The 19,066-nt window shown below is 42.3% G+C and overlaps 1 protein-coding gene across 1 annotated transcript in view; it reads right to left on the bottom strand.

The window, feature by feature from the left end:
• Positions 1 to 18,775, bottom strand: part of mier2 (mesoderm induction early response 1, family member 2) — a 36,344-nt gene extending 17,569 nt beyond the window's left edge. The window contains exons 1-3 of the mRNA XM_063201034.1: positions 18,654 to 18,775; positions 16,445 to 16,614; positions 7,426 to 7,539 (exon numbers count right to left, since the gene is read on the bottom strand). Coding sequence (XP_063057104.1) covers positions 7,426 to 7,539; positions 16,445 to 16,614; positions 18,654 to 18,756 — 387 coding nt within the window. The 5' untranslated portion in view covers positions 18,757 to 18,775. The remainder of the gene's footprint in view (positions 1 to 7,425; positions 7,540 to 16,444; positions 16,615 to 18,653) is intronic.
• Between the last annotated feature and the right edge of the window lie 291 nt (positions 18,776 to 19,066).

Here is a 19,066-nt window from a genome sequence, read left to right as displayed (position 1 = left end):
CAACTCTGAAAAGAACAAGCCCAAAAAAACCGCAACCCGCGACTTTACAAAATTAAAAGCGACTGCTCAAAAAAAGAAGCCCAAAGTCGCGTATAATAAGCGGACTTGGCAACACTGGTCTATAGTCGCGATATGACATAGCACGCTTTGGTATGTCATACATTACGTTAGATGACAGAGAGTGGTCCTGTTTGTGGAAGAACGGTTTGCCTAAATAGAATATACTACCTAAAAGAATCCTGCCATAAACGAGCAGATATTTCAATCTAAACCGGTTACTCAATGAATTCTGTATTTCATACATTACACTTAGCTGACACTTTTTTTATCCAAAGCGACTTACAGATATTACAGGCTATTGGTTACAGTCCCTAGAGCAATGTGGGGTTAGGTGCCTTGCTCAAGGGCACTTCAGCCATGGATGGAGGTGTAGACAGAGAGAAGGGTGGGATTCAAACCTCCAACCCTGTAATCTACAGTCCAACGCCCTAAACATTACACCATGGCTGTCCTCATACAAGGATGATTTGTTAATTGTTTAGTTCAGCCAACACCAGGGCAGTAGCCACGGCCACCTTTGTAGTTGACCACCTTTATAGCTGCTCAGCTACATTTGTAGAGTCAAGTAAACAACATTTCCTGTACCCGGAGAGGACAGAGAGTGAGCGCTCTCCACTCTCCTCTCCACTCGCAGCTAAGAGGGACATCCTGGTTAGGTTCTTCTCCTCTACTTAGTATGGTTAAGTTAAGCAGGTCCTCTTGTCTGATCTGAGGTTGTAGGCAGAGTGAGAGTGTGGCACGTCCTGCAAAGGCTCTGGGGGTCTGCCTTCGTGCAGCGAATCAAGCACACGAGCACACCGCACGGCCACTCCACCATTGGTCGAACCCTCATGGCTGACAGGACGCAGGTAGCAACAGTGTTCAAACATCGCCAGATGCACCAGTACGACACAAGAACAAGTCCTTCAGGCAGACAAAGATGCATCCAAAAGCACAAAGATGAAGAGAACAACACGAAAAATGGCAGCGAAGAACGCGTTTTGGCCGATTTAAAGAATCAGACGGACAGACAAACAGACGAACGGACGGAGATGCTAGGACGCATTTAAAAACTGACAGAAATTTGAGGTTCGATGCTGAAGGGAGGGTGGCAGAGATGGACGCCCGGGTCTGCTCTTAGGAGGACAAGGCAGCGGAGTACCTGCAACACGCTTGTTGTGGACATTAAATTCTAGTTGATGACAAAGTGATCCTCAGAGAGGCAGAGCCCTGGGATGGATTTGGGTCCATCTGTGCGTTCATAGAGTCAATGATCAATGTGTACTGCATTTCACATCAGGTCTCGCATGTAGCTGCGTTCTTCCACACTTCGCATAATGCCTTTTTTCTAAGTTGCTTTGGACAAAAGCATCTGCCAGATATTATGTGATGTCGTCAGGGCTTGACATTAACTTTTTCACCCGCCAGCCACTGTGGCTAGTAGTTTCCCCGAGTCACTAGCCATTAGGGATGGCACAAACCGCACCGAAAACCGAAACCGTACAATTCACACACATACCGAACCGAACCGCGCAATCCATCGCAAACTGCAATTCATGTACTGCCCAGAAAAATATGTAAAATATGTAAAACAGATATTCTAGGAGTATCTTATCCAGTGTCTCTGATTAAAACATTAGCGTATATTGGCATTTGTATCCTTGCTACTCTCTTACCCTCAGTGACATTCCTTTTTATTTTATTTTTTATTTTTTTTACAAAAGAAAAGGGAGAGAGAGAGGGAGAAAACGAGTTTGAGTTTCAGAAGGTCATTTCTATTCTTGAAGACTGCACATGCCTATTGTTCTTTGTATCCTTAAGAGGATCCACAACATTTAATTTGATTTAAAAGTTGTTTGGTTAGGAATTATATAACTGCAGAGCTATTAGAATGAAGAGTTAATTACTGTTAGTTGTTCACTTAAGAGAGTAGACTCTTTTTTGGGAGGTTCTTATCTTGCACTAACTGTTAGGCTGACAATATCTATATTATTTTTAGTGTTATTGTTTTCTATGTGTCTATGTGTTTCTGATGGGGCAGGGGGGGAGGGGGAGGGTGGGAAGGAGTGCTATTTAGTTTATGGTCATATGTACTACCAAACTAGGAAGAGGAAGGGACTAAGGTATGTCTTCATCCTGCCCAGATAATGCATGCTGGGTCACAGCTTGGAAATATCTGTGGCAACTTAAATTTCTGCTCTTGGAATGTGAATGGTATTAATGAACCAGTTAAGAGAGGTAAAGTGCTTGCTCATCTTAAGTCATTACAAGCAGATATTATCTTTCTACAAGAAACGCACCTAAAGAACGACTCACATGGAAGACTTAGATGCAGATGGCTACAGCAAATTTACCATTCTAATTTTTCCCTTAAAGCTAGAGGTGCAGCTATTCTTATCCGGCGGGGGGGTCCTTTTAAACAACTGTCCACTATTGCTGACAAGGATGGGAGGTATGTAATTGTTGTGGGGGAAATTCATTCCACCCCAATGACCTTACTGAATGTATACGGTCCAAACCATGATGACCCAGATTTTTTTTAGAAAAGTCCTAAATTTAATCCCAGACATTTCCAACACTAACCTAGTTCTTGGTGGAGATTTTAATTTTGTTTGGGACACATACTTGGATAGATCCTCAACCATTAGAATAGAACCATCAAAGGCATGCGATCTCCTTAGGTCATACACAAAGAATATGAATCTTGCTGATGTTTGGCGGCTCTCTAACTCTTCAGGTAGGGAATATTCCTTTCATTCCAGAGTACACAATGTCTACTCAAGAATAGACTTCTTCCTAGTTGATGGCAAATTGCTGCCCTATTGTTATAATGCCAAATACCACAACATTATTATTTCTGACCATAGTCCGGTGTCATTTTCAATTAAACTCCCTGGGCATTTACCCACCCAAAAAACTTGGAGATTCAACCCTGAACTACTTACAAACACCAAGTTCTGTGAATACCTAGAAACGCACATAAAACTCTTTATTGAAACGAATGATAAAGATGACGTTTCACCCACATTATTGTGGGAAACCTTTAAGGCATATTTCAGAGGCTGTGTTATCTCTTTCCAAGCATCCCTCAAGAAGAGTAATAAGGAACACCAAATAGAATTAGAAAAACAAATTAATCAGTTGGACAGGGAAAATGCTCAACAACCCTCTCTGGAAAAACACACGAAGATCTCTGCGCTCAAATACGAGCTGAATAAAATACTGTCTGATAAGATTAGCAGAGCCTTTGTTTTTGCAAAACAGAAACATTTTGAATTTGGTGATAAACCGCATAAATTACTTGCAAGACAATTGCGTAAAATTGAAAATGACAGAGCAATTCATAAAATCAACTCAGGAACGGGAACTGCCCTGACTTCACATAAAGACATTAATGACAAATTCACACGATTCTACAAAAATCTATACACATCTGAACATAATACATCTCTGGACGTGGCACAGTCATTTCTGGATAAATGTAACCTCCCATCCTTAAGCGAAACAGAGCGTGAGATCTTAAATGCAGACATTAGCTGTGAGGAGCTATTAGCAACTATTAAATCACTAAACAATGGCAAAAGCCCAGGCCCTGATGGGCTTAGTAATGAGATTTACAAAAAATTTGGACTATTGTTGGTTCCATACCTGCGTGCTTTATACACACGGTCATATGAGGATGGTGTGCTACCCCAAACTCTAACTGAAGCTACCATCACTTTGCTATTAAAAAAAGCAAAGGACCCAGAGGAAGTGGGCTCATATAGGCCAATTTCCTTATTAAACACTGACCAAAAAATTCTAGCTAAGACGCTAGCCAAGAGGCTTAATGCCTTTATGGGCAAATTAGTGCATCCAGACCAAACAGGGTTTATTCCAAATAGAAACTCCTTTTACAACCTAAGACGTGTCCTCAATGTCATGCACTGTAACAGACCACCCACACAAGACCTTGTCATCCTTAGCCTAGATGCTGAAAAGGCCTTTGACCGGGTGGAATTTCCCTACCTCTTTGCTGTCCTGGAAAAGTTTGGATGTGGCCACACCTTTCTGTCCTGGATCAAGCTACTGTATAATAATCCTTGTGCTAAAATACTTACAAATCGGACACTGTCTGCCCCATTTCAGCTGGGTAGAGGTACTAGACAGGGCTGTCCACTTAGCCCACTACTCTTCGCCCTAGCCATAGAGCCGCTTGCGGAAACTATTCGTGCACATCCTGGCATTCATGGCTACGACACAGAATGCACTAAAAACAAGATCTCTTTGTATGCAGATGACATATTGTTATATATCACAGAACCATCAGTAACCATTCCTGCAGTATTGGACGTGTTTAGCATGTTTGGAACCTTTTCTGGGTATAGGATTAATTGGGGTAAAAGTGAGCTGCTACCAATACGACTGGGAGACCAGGAGTGGCTTAAACAGCTCCCTCTACGGGTGGGCCATGACAGCTTAATTTATTTAGGAGTGACAATCACCAAAAACTACAATGCCCTTTATAAGGCCAATTTTCCGGCCTTGCTAAGAAAACTGGAACACAACATTCAGTTTTGGAGAACGCTGCCAATTTCCCTTTTGGGAAGGGTCAATGCCATCAAAATGATCTTTCTCCCTCAGATACTTTACCTTTTTCAAAACCTGCCTGTATTTCTCACTAAATCTTTCTTTAAGAAAATAGACTCCATCGTTCTTCCTTTTATATGGAACTACAAAGCACATAGAATTAAAAAGGAACACCTATGTAAGCATAAACCTGTTGGAGGGCTAGCACTACCGGACTTCAAGCACTACTATTGGGCTGCTGGGTTGCGCTCTATCGCACACTGGTTGGAGGATGCCCCTTCACCTTTCAATGGGTTGGAGATGGAGCGTGAAGACTGTTTACCATACTCAATAAGAGCAGTTTTACTAGCACCTGTGAAGGTCAGCAAAACATATTACAAGAACAACCCTATAATTCATGATACTATTAGGACATGGAAACAAATGAGAAAACATTTCAATCTTGGTGTGCTGTCCTCTCTGTTGCCAGTGGCGGCCAACCCGACATTCACCCCCTCCACCTTAGATGGAGCGTTCAATGTGTGGAGGGAGTCTGGGATAAGAAACATTGGGGACTTGTACATTAAGGGTACTTTTGCCTCTTTTCAACAACTCCAGGAGAAATTTAAGTTACCAAAGAATCATTTCTTCAGATACCTCCAGATTAGGAACTATGTCAAAACACATCTCCCGGATTTTGAAACGGTAGCACCCAATGCTTTGGAGATCTCCATTAAAATGTTTGCCAGGTCACACTCCATTATCTCTCAACTGTATGGCACATTGCTGAGCATGAGTTCTCCCAAAACGGATGCCCTAAAAGACAAATGGGAAACGGAGCTTGGAACCCAAATACCTCAGTATGTGTGGGAAGAATGCCTTGAACATATACATGACTGTTCCATTAACACCCCGGCACTGTCTGATACAATTTAAAATTCTACATAGGCTACATTACTCCAAGGTCAAGTTACATAAAATATTCCCAGACATATCGCCATTGTGCGAGAAATGTGAATGTGCGGAGGCTACCTTATCACACAGTTATGCCCTATGTCATAAACTACAAAAATATTGGGGTGACATATTTAATTTCCTGTCTAGGATTCTGGAAGTCCAAATAATCCCAGATCCTGTTCTGATCATTCTGGGAATATCTGATGAGCTCTTAAAGCTTAATGTAGCACAACAGCGTCTCCTGTCATATGGTGTCATAACGGCCAAGAAGCTGATCCTTTTACATTGGAAGGACAAAGAGGTGCCCTCATTTAAGCACTGGCTTTCAGACCTGACCGACACTCTTCACCTGGAAAGAATTAGATGCATCCTAAAAGAAAAACTGAGAGAGTTTGAAAAAACTTGGGAGCCATTAGTCTCTTACCTTCATTCAATAACTGACTAATATGACCACAGCGTAGCACTCCTGGGGGAGGGTGGGACGGGGGGTGGGGGGTTAGGGGGGTTGTAGTCCTGTAGCTCTTGGAGCTGTTACTTAATCTCTTTACAGCGGGACACTGTCACTTATTGTGTTTCTGTTTTCATTTTCAGTACTTTTAATGTTATTGTCATTTGTTTTTATTGTCCCTATTTTATTTATAGATATTGTTGCTATATTTTTTGTTGTTGTTTATGTACGTGTCAGACTTTTTCTTAAAAAGGAAACATGTAAATGTCAAACAAAGTGCCTTGAAAGAAATGTTTCACAATAAATATATTTGAAACATAAAACATTAGCGTATAAGACCAAATCAGAGGATGACGCAATTAAAATCACATCATTTTCACATTATAAGCCTATACAAACCATATGTAGGATATTTAGTGATAAGTCCGATTCTATTAGCCAGTGCACCATTTATCATGAACTAAAAAAAAAGAACCGTAGAAAACCGAAAACCGTGACCTTGACACCGTGATATGAACCGAACCGTGAATTTTGTGAACCGTACCACCCCTACTAGCCATTCAGGTATTCCACTAGCCACACATTTTAAATTGTTTTTGTTTTCTTTATCATGATAGTGTACGTATTACCTCAGAAGATCAGGTGCTAAAGTAAAGCAAGATAAGTGTAAAGCTTTCTATATGGAAGTATAGAAACTTAAGAGTTACTGAGCTTTTTCTTGAACTTAAATACAAGCAATTGATACACAAGGGCTAACAGAATATAGGCTACTATGATGCGTATGTCATACCAAGGAATAAGCTGCCAGCCAAATTGGCTAGTGACACTGAAAGTATTACTAGCCACAGCCAAGTTTTACCAGCATTTGGCCGGTTGGCAGGTGCCAGTGTCAAGCCCTGGATGTCGTTATGGGACTTACATTGGTCTTCATGAGGGAATATTGAGCCTTTACAGGAACTTGCGCAGGAAATGTCTTAAGATTCTCATTAATTCAGGTCATCTCAGTCAAAAGACTGTGGTTGTAGGAAACTAAAGTCCTTTTTTGCACTTGAAGGTGTTTTGTCTTCTCGTTTCACCAAGATACTTCTTCAGGTCCCATCCCAGGATGTTGCTTTTCTCCATCAGAGCAGTTTCACACCTTGGACTTTGGAATTTGTGACCAACTCAATGACTCATGGTCATGTGACCATGTGATTGAGAGGTCATGTGAAATGGGGGTTGGCCTAATAGGTCCACTCTCCAGAGATAAATATCTTCTCATTCCCACATCGGAATTAAAACTAAATAAATATCTGAGTGAGAGAAAAAAAACCTCCTGAAATAAAATCAGAAGCCCACTTGCTTACAACTGGACTCCTCTGCCGTCGGTCAACAAGCAATTCCCAAAGGGCTGGCTGTGGTGGCTAATATACTGCATGTATTGTGGGGCTCACCTTGCTGCATGTGATGTCTGTGAGGGTGCTGCTCCCACGGTCTCTCTGGATGAGGGGGTTGGACAGGTCATAGCCATACAGCGCCAGCAGCTCCTCCAGTGGCATCTCATGGCCCTGCAGCACAGCACAGGACACATGTTACATTGTTAGAGTGCAACAAACAGGAAAACAGCATTATACACACTAACACATACAGTCACCTCCAAAAGTCTTGGATGAGCAAGGGATGTTTTGTTTTGTTTTGTTCTGTTTTTCACTAAAGAGTTTTGGGTTTACGACTAAGATAAAAATACATACGAGTCTTATTTCTTGGTAAAATATTGTGTGACATGTGAAACAACTCCGGAGATAGCATCCTTCATGTTAGCAAAAGTATTGGAAAAGGTGTTTAATGGGTGTTTCTTGATGACCATCTCCTAACATTCTCCGCTCGTCATCAAAATGTGCATTCCATATCATCACTGGTGACTTGACATGTAGTAATTTTTTATGTAACTAACAAAATATAATCTAACTTCAAGTCAAGTTACTGATTACTTGCTCAACTAAGTTAGTCAGTAATCCAATTACTGTTTCAAATGAACTATGGCAACACTGATTTACAATCAATTGTTCAAAGAAAACAGCAGAAATACAGATTCAAAACATGCAGCAAGAATCTGAAGGCCATGTTGAAACTTGCAGAGAGGATCCATAAAGGTTTTTGAACAAGAAAGGAACTGGATCGTCTCTGCAAGTTTCAATATGGCCTTCAGATGGATTAAAGCATGTATTCCTATTAGAGGTGCTCCGATCACCATTTTTTGGCCCGATCACCGATACCGATCACCAAAAATCTTTATCTGCCGATTACCGATCATTGCCGATCACAAAAATGATTTCCTATTTTTTTAATAGCCTATTAACTATCCTTATTGAATACCATTTCTGCCCATAAACCAATCAATCTTAATTTGCACATGTCTATTATTAGGCTATTATTATTATTATTATTATTATTATTATTATTATTATTATTATCTTTCAGACTAGTGTTGGTAATACAGTCTACAGTATTAATCAATGTATAAGTTATTGCATAGAATAACTAAACTATTTAAGATTGAATTGAAACTGAAACATTACATCAAATAGTCTTCCACATACGAGAAAAAAACAACCTGTCGCTTTAAATGAGCAGCCTCGTGAGGAGAGCCCCTCCCCTCTCTGTTACCGTCCACAGTTGCAGTGCTCCACTACCGTTCTGAATCTCTCTCAAGTTTTAACCACATCTGTCGCCGTTTGGTGTTTCAGCGACTATCAAACTAATCGACTGACTGCCAATTACAACTTTGAAAACAATAATTGACATGTTTGTGCTGACAACGTGAAGTTGCCGCGTGCTGACCGAGGCAACTACACAGGTTATAACGTAAAATGGCTCACTGGCGAGTACTCAATCGCAAATTACATTGTCAGGTAAACGGCGCATGGATCGGAAAATCAGATCATTGTTGATGCAGATATGGTTATGAATGGTGGAAATGAAGGGGGAATGGCGAAAAGTTATAGACAAGCAAAGATGCCTTCTTTTGGTGCAGTTGCAGCTGTGCAGAGCCAGCGCCTACATGCAGCGCCAGGTGTAAAGGCAAATGGTTGCGTGAGGAATTTAATATCTCTCGATCGGTTTTTTGATCGGCATGTTTTTCCGATCACCGATCAGGCTATTTTTGGCCATTATCGGCCGGTCATGATCGGCAGCCGAGCAATCGGAGCACCTCTAATTCCTATGTAATAAATGTGTGAAACAAATAGGTTGGTTCTCATTCTTCTTTCCAGTGTATCCAATTTAAATCTTTTTTTTTCCACTGCTGGTTTTTCAAGCTATTCAATGGATATCTACAACTTAAATTGCAAAAATGACGGAAAAATTAGGGTGACCCCAAACTTTTGAATGGCAATGTATATTAAGCATAAATTGCACTTGTGGTTTTCGGCAGGTCGGTTTGGTTTTAGTTGAGTTATCCGTCTAGTTGCAAACATAAACAAATAATTTCTACGGTTCTCGACACTGATCTAGTAAGTCTTTCAGCATTTAATAATTTCATTTTTGGTACCATTTGGTTTTGTTGATTGATTTCCAGAAGAGTAGCAAGATAAATGTCTGCCATGTTAAAAGGTACAGCTTAGCCTGCAGGCTATCACAACTGTAAAGCCCATGTGAACCAAGTCTGACCAAACTCCAGTGCAAACCGACCTCTCAAAAGGTGCAATGCATCTAATACAGTGTTGCACAACAAGTTTTGCCCCCTTACTGACTTCTTACCTTTTTTGCATCTTTGTCACTCTTATGCATTTCAGATCAAGAAAACTTGAAATAGTACACAGATAACCAGATGAGCACTAAACAAGTGTCAAGAGTCAATTTTAGCTATCTGACTCTGCATGACCCATGTGTAAAAGTAATTGCCCCCTAAACCTAACAACTGGTTGAACCACTCTCCAAAGCAACAACTTCAGTCAACTGTTTGCGTCACCTAACAAAGAACCTTTCACATTGGTTTCTTTGCAAATATGTTTTAAATCAATCACAGTGGAGGATTTCCGAGCATGAACTCACACAAAATGTTTAGAAAGTGATGGCTATACATTGGTAGAGATCAGTATTCATGCTTCCTTCAATCATAGCAGGTCATCCAGGTCCTGAGGCAACAAAGCAGCCCATGAAACTCCCATCGCCATGTTTCATTATCATCAGTATGTTTTTTTGCACACTCTTGAGAGAAGCTTTTATGCTGTCTCTGTCGGCAGTGGCTTTCACCTTGGAACTCAAGACATTTTTGGCTAGTCTCATTCTTATGGTTGAGTCATGAACACTGACAAGAAAGCAGACAGAGAATGCACGCACATCGGTGGCACAGTGAAAGACTAAGTTCCGAAACATCGAGCCATTAAAACAACTGGGAGCATTCACAGTGTTGCAGAGATTTTTTTTATTAATTTGAGTCATCAACACTGCCATTTAACTGAGGCAATTGACAAGATGTTGTTCTGTGTTCCATTGGGATCTCTTGTTAGTGCTGGGTATCGATTCAAATTCCAAGAATTGATTTGATTCTGATGCTCAAGATTCAGAATCAATTCAAGATAACACTTTATAATAATGTGTGTCTGCTTACAAAGCATTAAGAACACTTAGTAAAATAATTAACTAATGATGAACAAAACATTAACAAACATTTGTAAATGACAAGGAAATGTTCAATTTGATCTGATACGATCTAAATTTGAGTTAGAGCTCATCAATCGCCTCTGCAATATCTACCAGCCATTACGACATGTGTTGCAAGCCGAGCCAGGACGTCACAGATTGGCGCTCACTCACATGTCAAACTGTGAGTTGCATTCCCAAAAATTGGGGAGCCCTGAAAGAGCAGAGATAGGCAGCTTGAGACTCTTCATAGACAAGATCAGGATCTTGGAGGATCTCATGATTACATTTCTCGATTAAAGGAACTGAAAATTCAAACAAACAAACAACTTGTGAACTGAGAATTACTTGATACAGCAGGGCTAAAGGTTTTCCTTAACTGATCTTAAAATACAACATAGGGCAAACACTGACCATTGAACATGTATTGGCTCTGTACTGCTGGAATTTACAGTAAGCTCCTCAAGCTCTATTAAATGCGAGCAAAGGGCCCACAAAGGGGTCTAGGCAATGGTTTGGATCTAAGCCATTTTAGTACTGAAATCACTGAAGACTGAAGGCTTGCCAATTGTAGTGTATGCATGTAACGTAACGTCTAGATCACTTCAGTTGGCTGACAAGACACAGGTGACGAGCGATCAATTTGCACTGTAGAATTACTAGGACGGACACTTCAGAAGTACAGAGAGGAGCCGGAAGTGTGAGGTGGTGTCACCGCAAACGTACAAACACAAAAACATACACACACACGCGCACACGCACATATGCACACACACACTGAGGTGATGTCACACACACACACACACACACACACACACACACACACACACACACACACACACACACACACACACACACACACACACACACACACACACACACACACACACACACACACACACACACACACACACACACACACACACACACACACACACACACACACACACACACTACTGGGAAGAGCTGTGGCTCAGAAGGTCACCATGAGGTTCAAGTTTAAAAGGTTATGATGATGTGATCTATTTTTGAATTATTTTGTCAGATTGACCATTTAAAAAATACAAAACGATTCCTACATGGTGAATAAATGTCTTATATAGCACATATTTTAAAAGTGTCCCATTCCTCATTTCACTCATATGCAAGAAAGGCACACATGCAGTACATTGAATGTGTATGAGGGCATACTTGCCATCTATGACACAACTTATAAAAGTTGATTATACATGGACACAAATATTTGTATAGCCCCGTTTTTTAAATATATTTTTTTAAATAATCCTACAGTATAGGTGATGATGACATAGGTTTGCAGCATATAGTTTCCCTTTCGAAACGTTAATCTAGGAGTTGAACTAATATTTGTAATCAGAGCTGTTATTCCACCATCCATTGCCTTCTATTTCCCTGATATTGGGTACCAAATCAACACTCTGTGTTGCCAAACAGGAAATGAACTGGCTAGGGAAAAATACACGCAGCTGCAACCATTGAAGCAAACAAGTCAACTGTATCGGTGATAACACTGGGATCCAACTAAAAACAAAAACACCTCTAGTCTAGAATCCCTTTACTTCAGAGGATATGTGATACCCTGCAGGTAAAGGCAGGCATTTAATAAATGGATATAATTACGTACAAGTACATAAGTATGGTTTTCAAGATGAGGACAGCGAAAACCCAAGAGGGACTTTGAGGGGAATGTTTCAGAAACTACTTGTTTCCTGACACAACAAAGGGATTTAGTGAATGATGAAAATGAACAATGCAACTGGTGAAACATGGGTGATGAAACAACAACATTACATGACTTCCTTGTCTGTGTTCTGTATAATGTGACATTAACTTGAATGGAGCTACGCAATGTTCGGCAAGGAGATTCCATATTGACCACAATGGATCTTTTCACCTTTAATTTAATGCATTTGAAGCGGGATAGGTAGCATCCGGTACCATAGACCTAAACTATTGCTATACTATGGAAACCAGTAGTCGTTTTTTCCCGATTCGCTTCAAAACGGAACTTATTTGATGTTTTGTTCTGTATTGGAACAAATGACTCAGTCCAATCGCCATAATGTTTTCTGGGAAGATGGCGGCATCAATCAGGGACAAGACGATACACATTATTCTCTAGGTAGAGGTATATCAATATCTTCTCTAATTGACCCATTCAGAATTCACGTCGCACTGAATGCGTGCGCATCGTTGACTCAAACACACCAGAGAGGTTTTAAGAGTATTATGAGATACTCCACTCTTCCGGGTGGTACTGCACTCTAGGAGCGCCAACTGAGGAGTGCAGACTCCATTCAGAATTAATGGGCTGCGCTCTCTCGACAGCGGCCCCTAGGTGAACTGTAGGCATAGCTTAAATAGGGAGTGGGGAGCCGGTGTGCGAGATCAACGTGGGAGTTCGATTAACTGGGGATGATATGTTTACATCCAGTGCAACTATATTTACCTTACGCAGTTGTGGGCCGATTTGAGCCTAATGTTGTTTCTTGTTAGGGGTGACATGCATCGTGAGGCTCGAATCGGACCGCAACCTTATTAGGTGTTGGTGACCTCATCCCCAGTTAATCAAGCCCCACGTTATGTAAAACTGGCTGTGAACACACACACACACGAACAGACAGTGCAGACCCTAAAGAGAGAAGACCTGCCGTCCTGAAGCGTGTACATTGATAAAAAAATAGAGATTCCGAAGAGTACACTTGTTATGCTATTTCGAGAGGAAAGAGGCTGCTCCAGAAGCATAGGAGATGTTTCTTGTTACAAGAAATTAAATTACTGACTGGACTGAGGACATCATCAGGAATGCCCGTGTTTGTGCTACACTCTGCATATCTGAAGTCATCGTCACCATCCGTTTTCTTATTTCGGAAAGAACATCTGGCTAGTTTCTGTAGAAATGAACGGTGCATGGTCGATTCTGCTCCAACGATGTGCACGCAGCCAAATTACGTCATATCTGTTTACAAACAGTAAATGGGTCTATACATGTTTTTTTTTATAAACACGGTGTTGTGAGGAGGGGCAAGACACTGGCAGCCAACCACGTGAGCAAATTTTTTGACCGACAGCGGTCTCCAACAATCAGAGGTTGAGTTGTGCGCAGCCAGGGGTAAACAAAAAATGAGAACCCATGTATAGTGTGAAAAACAAAGGAACTAAGGACCAGGATGGTGGCAAACATCTGGTAGAATAAGATGAATCAAACCTGTCCATTCCTGGATCCATGTGACGTCAGTTGAATGCCGCTTTGTGAGAACTTCGGTTAGGAGACCTTAGGATGACTTTAAGTTGAGAATAAATGGAGTTCCCTTGGTGCTGTAGTTGGCGGTAGCGCTCTTATGCAAGCCGTCACAAAACACCACAGAAAGAGAAGGAGGAGAATGGGACAAAGCTCCATTAGGAGACCGAAGTTGAGCACATTCCTTTGCATTGGGTAGGCAGGGTTTGGGGTATCTTAATGTACTAGAACATGCCCGAAGTTGACCACGCCAAAAGACTGAGCACTCTATGGTCGTGAAGATGCGCCCACTTGCGTCAGGGTCCTGCAACTTTCTGTCAGGTGATACCCCACGACAAGGACCTTCTTACCGAACATTATCTGTTACGTAATATTCTATCGTTATTCACATCCGTTTCCGCACCTAATCATGAACCGGCCGGCGCGTTCACGCCGCATATCTTAGTGTTCGCAAACCGGAAAGCTGCGGAAAACCGGAAAGCGAAAAATACTTGTTTTTCTCTGCGACAATGCAGATGTCAGCAGGTTCATCTGGGTAACAGGCATGTGCAGAAAAGTTTAAAGCCTGTTATGAATGCAGGTGGTTTGCAGGTAAGCACTTAAGTGCCAACCGTATCTGGGGCAGACACCAGCCCCGGCACCGTTCTGGTCCGCTTGAAAACAATATTTGATGATATGAGAAGAGTCACTTCAGAGTAGGCCCTAATTATGAACAGCCACAGCAGAGAATCGTACATGAGAGAGAGATAAATCATGGTGGTTCTTTTCCGGTATGTGATGTCGGATGAATGCCCCTTCAGGAGACCTTCGATTAGGAGACCTTCGGAGTCTTGAGGTTGAAAATAAATCCCCTTAAGTCCCATTAGCGCTGTAGATGGCGGTAGTGCACGTCTTGTTCAAAAACACCACAAAAGGAGAAGAAGAAGGAAGGACAACGCCCCCTTAGGAGACATTTTTGAGACAATTTTGAGCGCACTCCTTTGCATTGGATGGGCGGTTTTGACATATCTTTCTCTCTTATATGATTTTTGGCCACAGGTTTCGCAAGTGTCCCTTGTGGGGTGGGGATGGGGAGCCATAAACTGAACAAGTGTGATGTGAGGCGTGGACACGAGAGGCCATTGACTTCACAAGTGTCCTTTACGACCTTGGAATGAGGACATATAGCCTTCACTGGTGTCATTTTGAGTCTCAGGATGAGAAGCCACACTTTACCTTCACACCAAAAGCAGTAAGAGCTGAGGGCCAAGGTGCCCTCTTGGTATACAGTCTTAAAACTTAAAAGTGGGGGCGCTGTGGCGCAGCGCGCTAAAGGTCAGATTAGACTTCTGCAACTGCGCTCGTCAAAACTCGCGTGGGAGTGGCCACGAACCAACATTGTATTCATGCATCTGCGAGTTCTGCGAGGTCCGAGGTCTCGTCGCGAGCCACATTTGAAATTGCGCGATTAGACTACTTTCACTACATTGTAAGCACTGCGGTCATTATTAAGCAATGTTGCTTTCTATCGCTAGGTATTTTCACACAAATTGCAAAGGCAATGCACTGGTATCAATCATTATTTGACATATCCCAGTCTGTTTTCACGAGCAGAAAATGCAAGCATGTGAAGACAGTTGATTCTGCCGATGTGTGTTTACATTTGGAGGAACGGTAGTAAAACTGCAGGCATTGTGCTGCGAGTGTTCAACTGATGCATTGTTTGTTACTTAGCTTGTAGCTTCGTGTATTTACACACATTTACACACAAGGCATTAATAAAGTTTTTAACAGAATACAGCTCTGCTCTCGCAAACTACTGGCATTGCGCTGCCACAAGAACAGAACAAGGAAGTAGCGAGACGACCAATCATAGTGCCTTTTTGTCTGCGTACTCCGCGTCCGTCCGACGGATAGTTAGAATTTTTTCGAGGCGCTCGACGACGGGCGCAGAGCCTCTGAGAGGGGGGCGTGGACTCGCATAGACAGAAAACGGACGGACGCAGATTCTATGCGTCCTAAGCATAAATCTAGCTTAAGCCCCCCACATTTGGGCTTGCATGCCCACGGGGACCCCGGTTCGAGTCCGGCCGGGGTCATTTCCCGATCCCACCCCGTCTCTCTGTCCCACTCGCTTCCTGTCACCATCTCAGAGGCTGAATCTCAAATGGTACACTTGTGCACTTCAGTGTCCATGTTTCAGTGTGTATGCCGTATTAGTTACGCACTGAAACATAGTGCCTGAAGTGCACAAGTGCGCCATTTGAGATCCAGCCAGACTGTCCTATCAAATAAAGGCATAAAAGCCCCTAAATATATATATGTATATTTAAAACTTTAAAGTAACAAAGTTTTTAAAAAAACATGTTCGATCAGAGGGAGTTAAGTCATGATTGCTAAACATAAATAAACTAATCAATTGGTTTCTGCAGCAACCTCGTTATAAACTTTAACTTGCACTTCAACCTTGCACTTCTGATGCCCAAAACAGTTTTTCACCACATTTTCTTAAAACAAGATTAATTATTTCTGGTGCTCCACCACCAACTCTACAGTATGTACAGGTAGACTTATTATCCAGCATGACTTACGGCGTGGGGATGGGTCGCCATGTCTAGAGGGCGCGTGGGCAGGCCCGCTCTCCTCCTCCTCCACACCCTGGCTAGGGGCTTGGTAGCGGCGGCAGGCAAGCGCTCTTCATCTCTCCTGCTCAGAAGATACGGCAGACACTGGCTGAGGTCTCCTGAGCCCATTGAACCAACTGGAGAGAGAGAGAGAGAGAGAGAGAGAGAGAGAGAGAGAGAGAGAGAGAGAGAGAGAGAGAGAGAGAGAGAGAGAGAGAGAGAGAGAGAGAGAGAGAGTGTGTGTCGGGGGGGGGGGGTAAGAGAGAAAGTGTGTGTGTGAGAGAGAGAAACACAAGAGTGTGACAGAGTGACAGATTTTGAGAGAGAGAGAGAGAGAGAGAGAGAGAGAGAGAGAGAGAGAGAGAGAATAAAAAGAGAGAGTGAAAGACACAGGGAATGTGTGAGAAAGGACAGAGTGAGAGTCCCACACAAGAAGAGAGGAGAGACACAGAGAGTGAGAGAGACAGAGTGAGAAGACAGAGTGAAAAACACAGAAAGACAACGACGAGAGAGAGAGAGAGAGAGAGAGAGAGAGAGAGAGAGAGAGAGAGAGAGAGAGAGAGAGAGAGAGAGAGAGAGAGAGAGAGAGAGAGAGAGAGAGAGAGCGAGGGACACAGACAGAACGAGAGAGAGAGAGAGAGAAGAATGATGTGCAAGTAGTGCTTAATCCTGCTTCATCCAATTAGAGACAGGTTGCTCATTGCATCTCTACTCTAGGCTACATAACTCATCCCTTCCTGCACTGTACTCTACAATACAGGCTGCACTGAAATATTTGATCTTAGACATGCGAATTGTCTTGTCTACTACTTGAACAGATTAAGACTTCATCAAATTTGTCATCAACGTTAACCTTAAGAAAAAGTGCAATTACAGAAACGTTCAACGTTCATCACATAAGATATAAGCAAAGAAGAGCATCTACGTAGTCTCTGCTTTCAGATGGATTGGGATCTGTCACTTTTCATTTTTTTCCCCCAGAATAAAACGACTCAACAAACGCTCCTAAACTTCCAATTGTTATAATTCATCTTCAGAGATTTCAAAAAAACATTTCACAGAATCACAAAAATGAAGCCAATGCAACCTACATCTGAAGTGTGCGCCTCAACCCATTTATGCAATAGTGTAGGCCTACTGTCAATATTGCCATTGCAATGGCACTCAAATAGTCCTTCAAATAGACATTTTTTTCATAAATGGTTGAGGTCCTGCCTATATTTGAATCATGGGCTGTATTTGAAAATAAAAGCATCTTGATGGAGACACATTTCTGTAATCCAAAACTGCTGATGGTAACCCATCTTTTTGAATTTAGACCAAAGGACAAGCCCAACTCAGTGTCCTCCTGATGCCCTGATGCTGGGATGGGTCATCCAATCAGTGGGATCCAGATCTAGGCTACTTGACTCAGCAACTGGATGAACTACTCTGGCGAATTTCCCCCCAAGTAGCCTAGAACTACCAACTCTTCACCAAAGGAATTTTCGAAAAGAGCCTTCTGGGCGACTCAGCAAATAGGCTACTGAAGGATTTTCAAGAGAAGAGAAACTGACACACTACTGCTACTCTCAAAGTTTAAAAAATCAATGTAGTCAGCCATCACTGCGAACTCGACACGCTGAGAATGGCAAGAAAGTTTGATGTCTTTCCACAACTGAGCCCTTGACTTTACAAATCCGGGAATCTTTGACCAAGGCGCTTTCCTACGAGTCGGTGCTGAACATTCAACTGACTCACAGCCGGAGTAGGAAGGAAATAGTTGTTGTGGCAGGGCATAGTCACGAATTCGTCCAGGCAAAGCCTCATGTTGTATGTCGGCTAAAAGCAAGTAAGTTCGCTGACACTACAATCACCTATCCTTGCGCACCTGGGATGAATTCAGTACCTTCGTCGTCAAGCCGGGTCTCCCATTGTTTTCTATAGCGCACTATCTGGCAAACTGGGAATGATTCTCCAACGCTACGAACGCGCCTAGGCGAGACGGGCACTGGCACCCCCCATTTTAACTTCCTCGTTATTAATCCCTGGTTGAGTCCAGAGCTCCAAAACCAGCACAACCTCAGTACACACACCGTAATCTTCCTTCTAATTCGTTTCGAGCGAGCAATCGGAACACAAACGAGGAGCAGCATAATCGATCTCTCTTCCTACCCGGACCCTTTCGTTCACTCACCTCCGCCATTCCGTTTCTGCGCAGAGCTGCGGAATGCCCGGATGTTGTAGAAGTCTTCGCTGAGCCACCGGTTGCCGTTACGTTTCACTAACAGTGATGACATGCTTCTAGTTCTACACTAAAATCCTTCGACTAGAAGAGATTAGGCTACTTTAAAAACGGAAGAGACCAAAAGTGGAAATAAAACATATAAAACAGAAAACATAGCCTATAGATTCTTTTGTCTGGAATGAAAGGTCTCAAATTTGTTAGTTCAAGGCAGGGTCCAGGAATAAGCCTGTATAAAACACTGAACTACATGCGTAACTTGTGTCTTAAAGGCCTACTTCTTCTCCTTTGACTGCTGAGTGTAAATGATTATAACGTGGAACTATACCCCCTCCCATGTGCTTGTGTGTGTGTTTGTGTGTGTG

Source organism: Engraulis encrasicolus, chromosome 6 (assembly GCF_034702125.1).
Source record: "Engraulis encrasicolus isolate BLACKSEA-1 chromosome 6, IST_EnEncr_1.0, whole genome shotgun sequence".
Lineage (NCBI taxonomy): Eukaryota > Metazoa > Chordata > Actinopteri > Clupeiformes > Engraulidae > Engraulis > Engraulis encrasicolus.
Note: the sequence above shows the minus strand (reverse complement) of the source record. Positions and strands in the feature narration are given on the sequence as shown.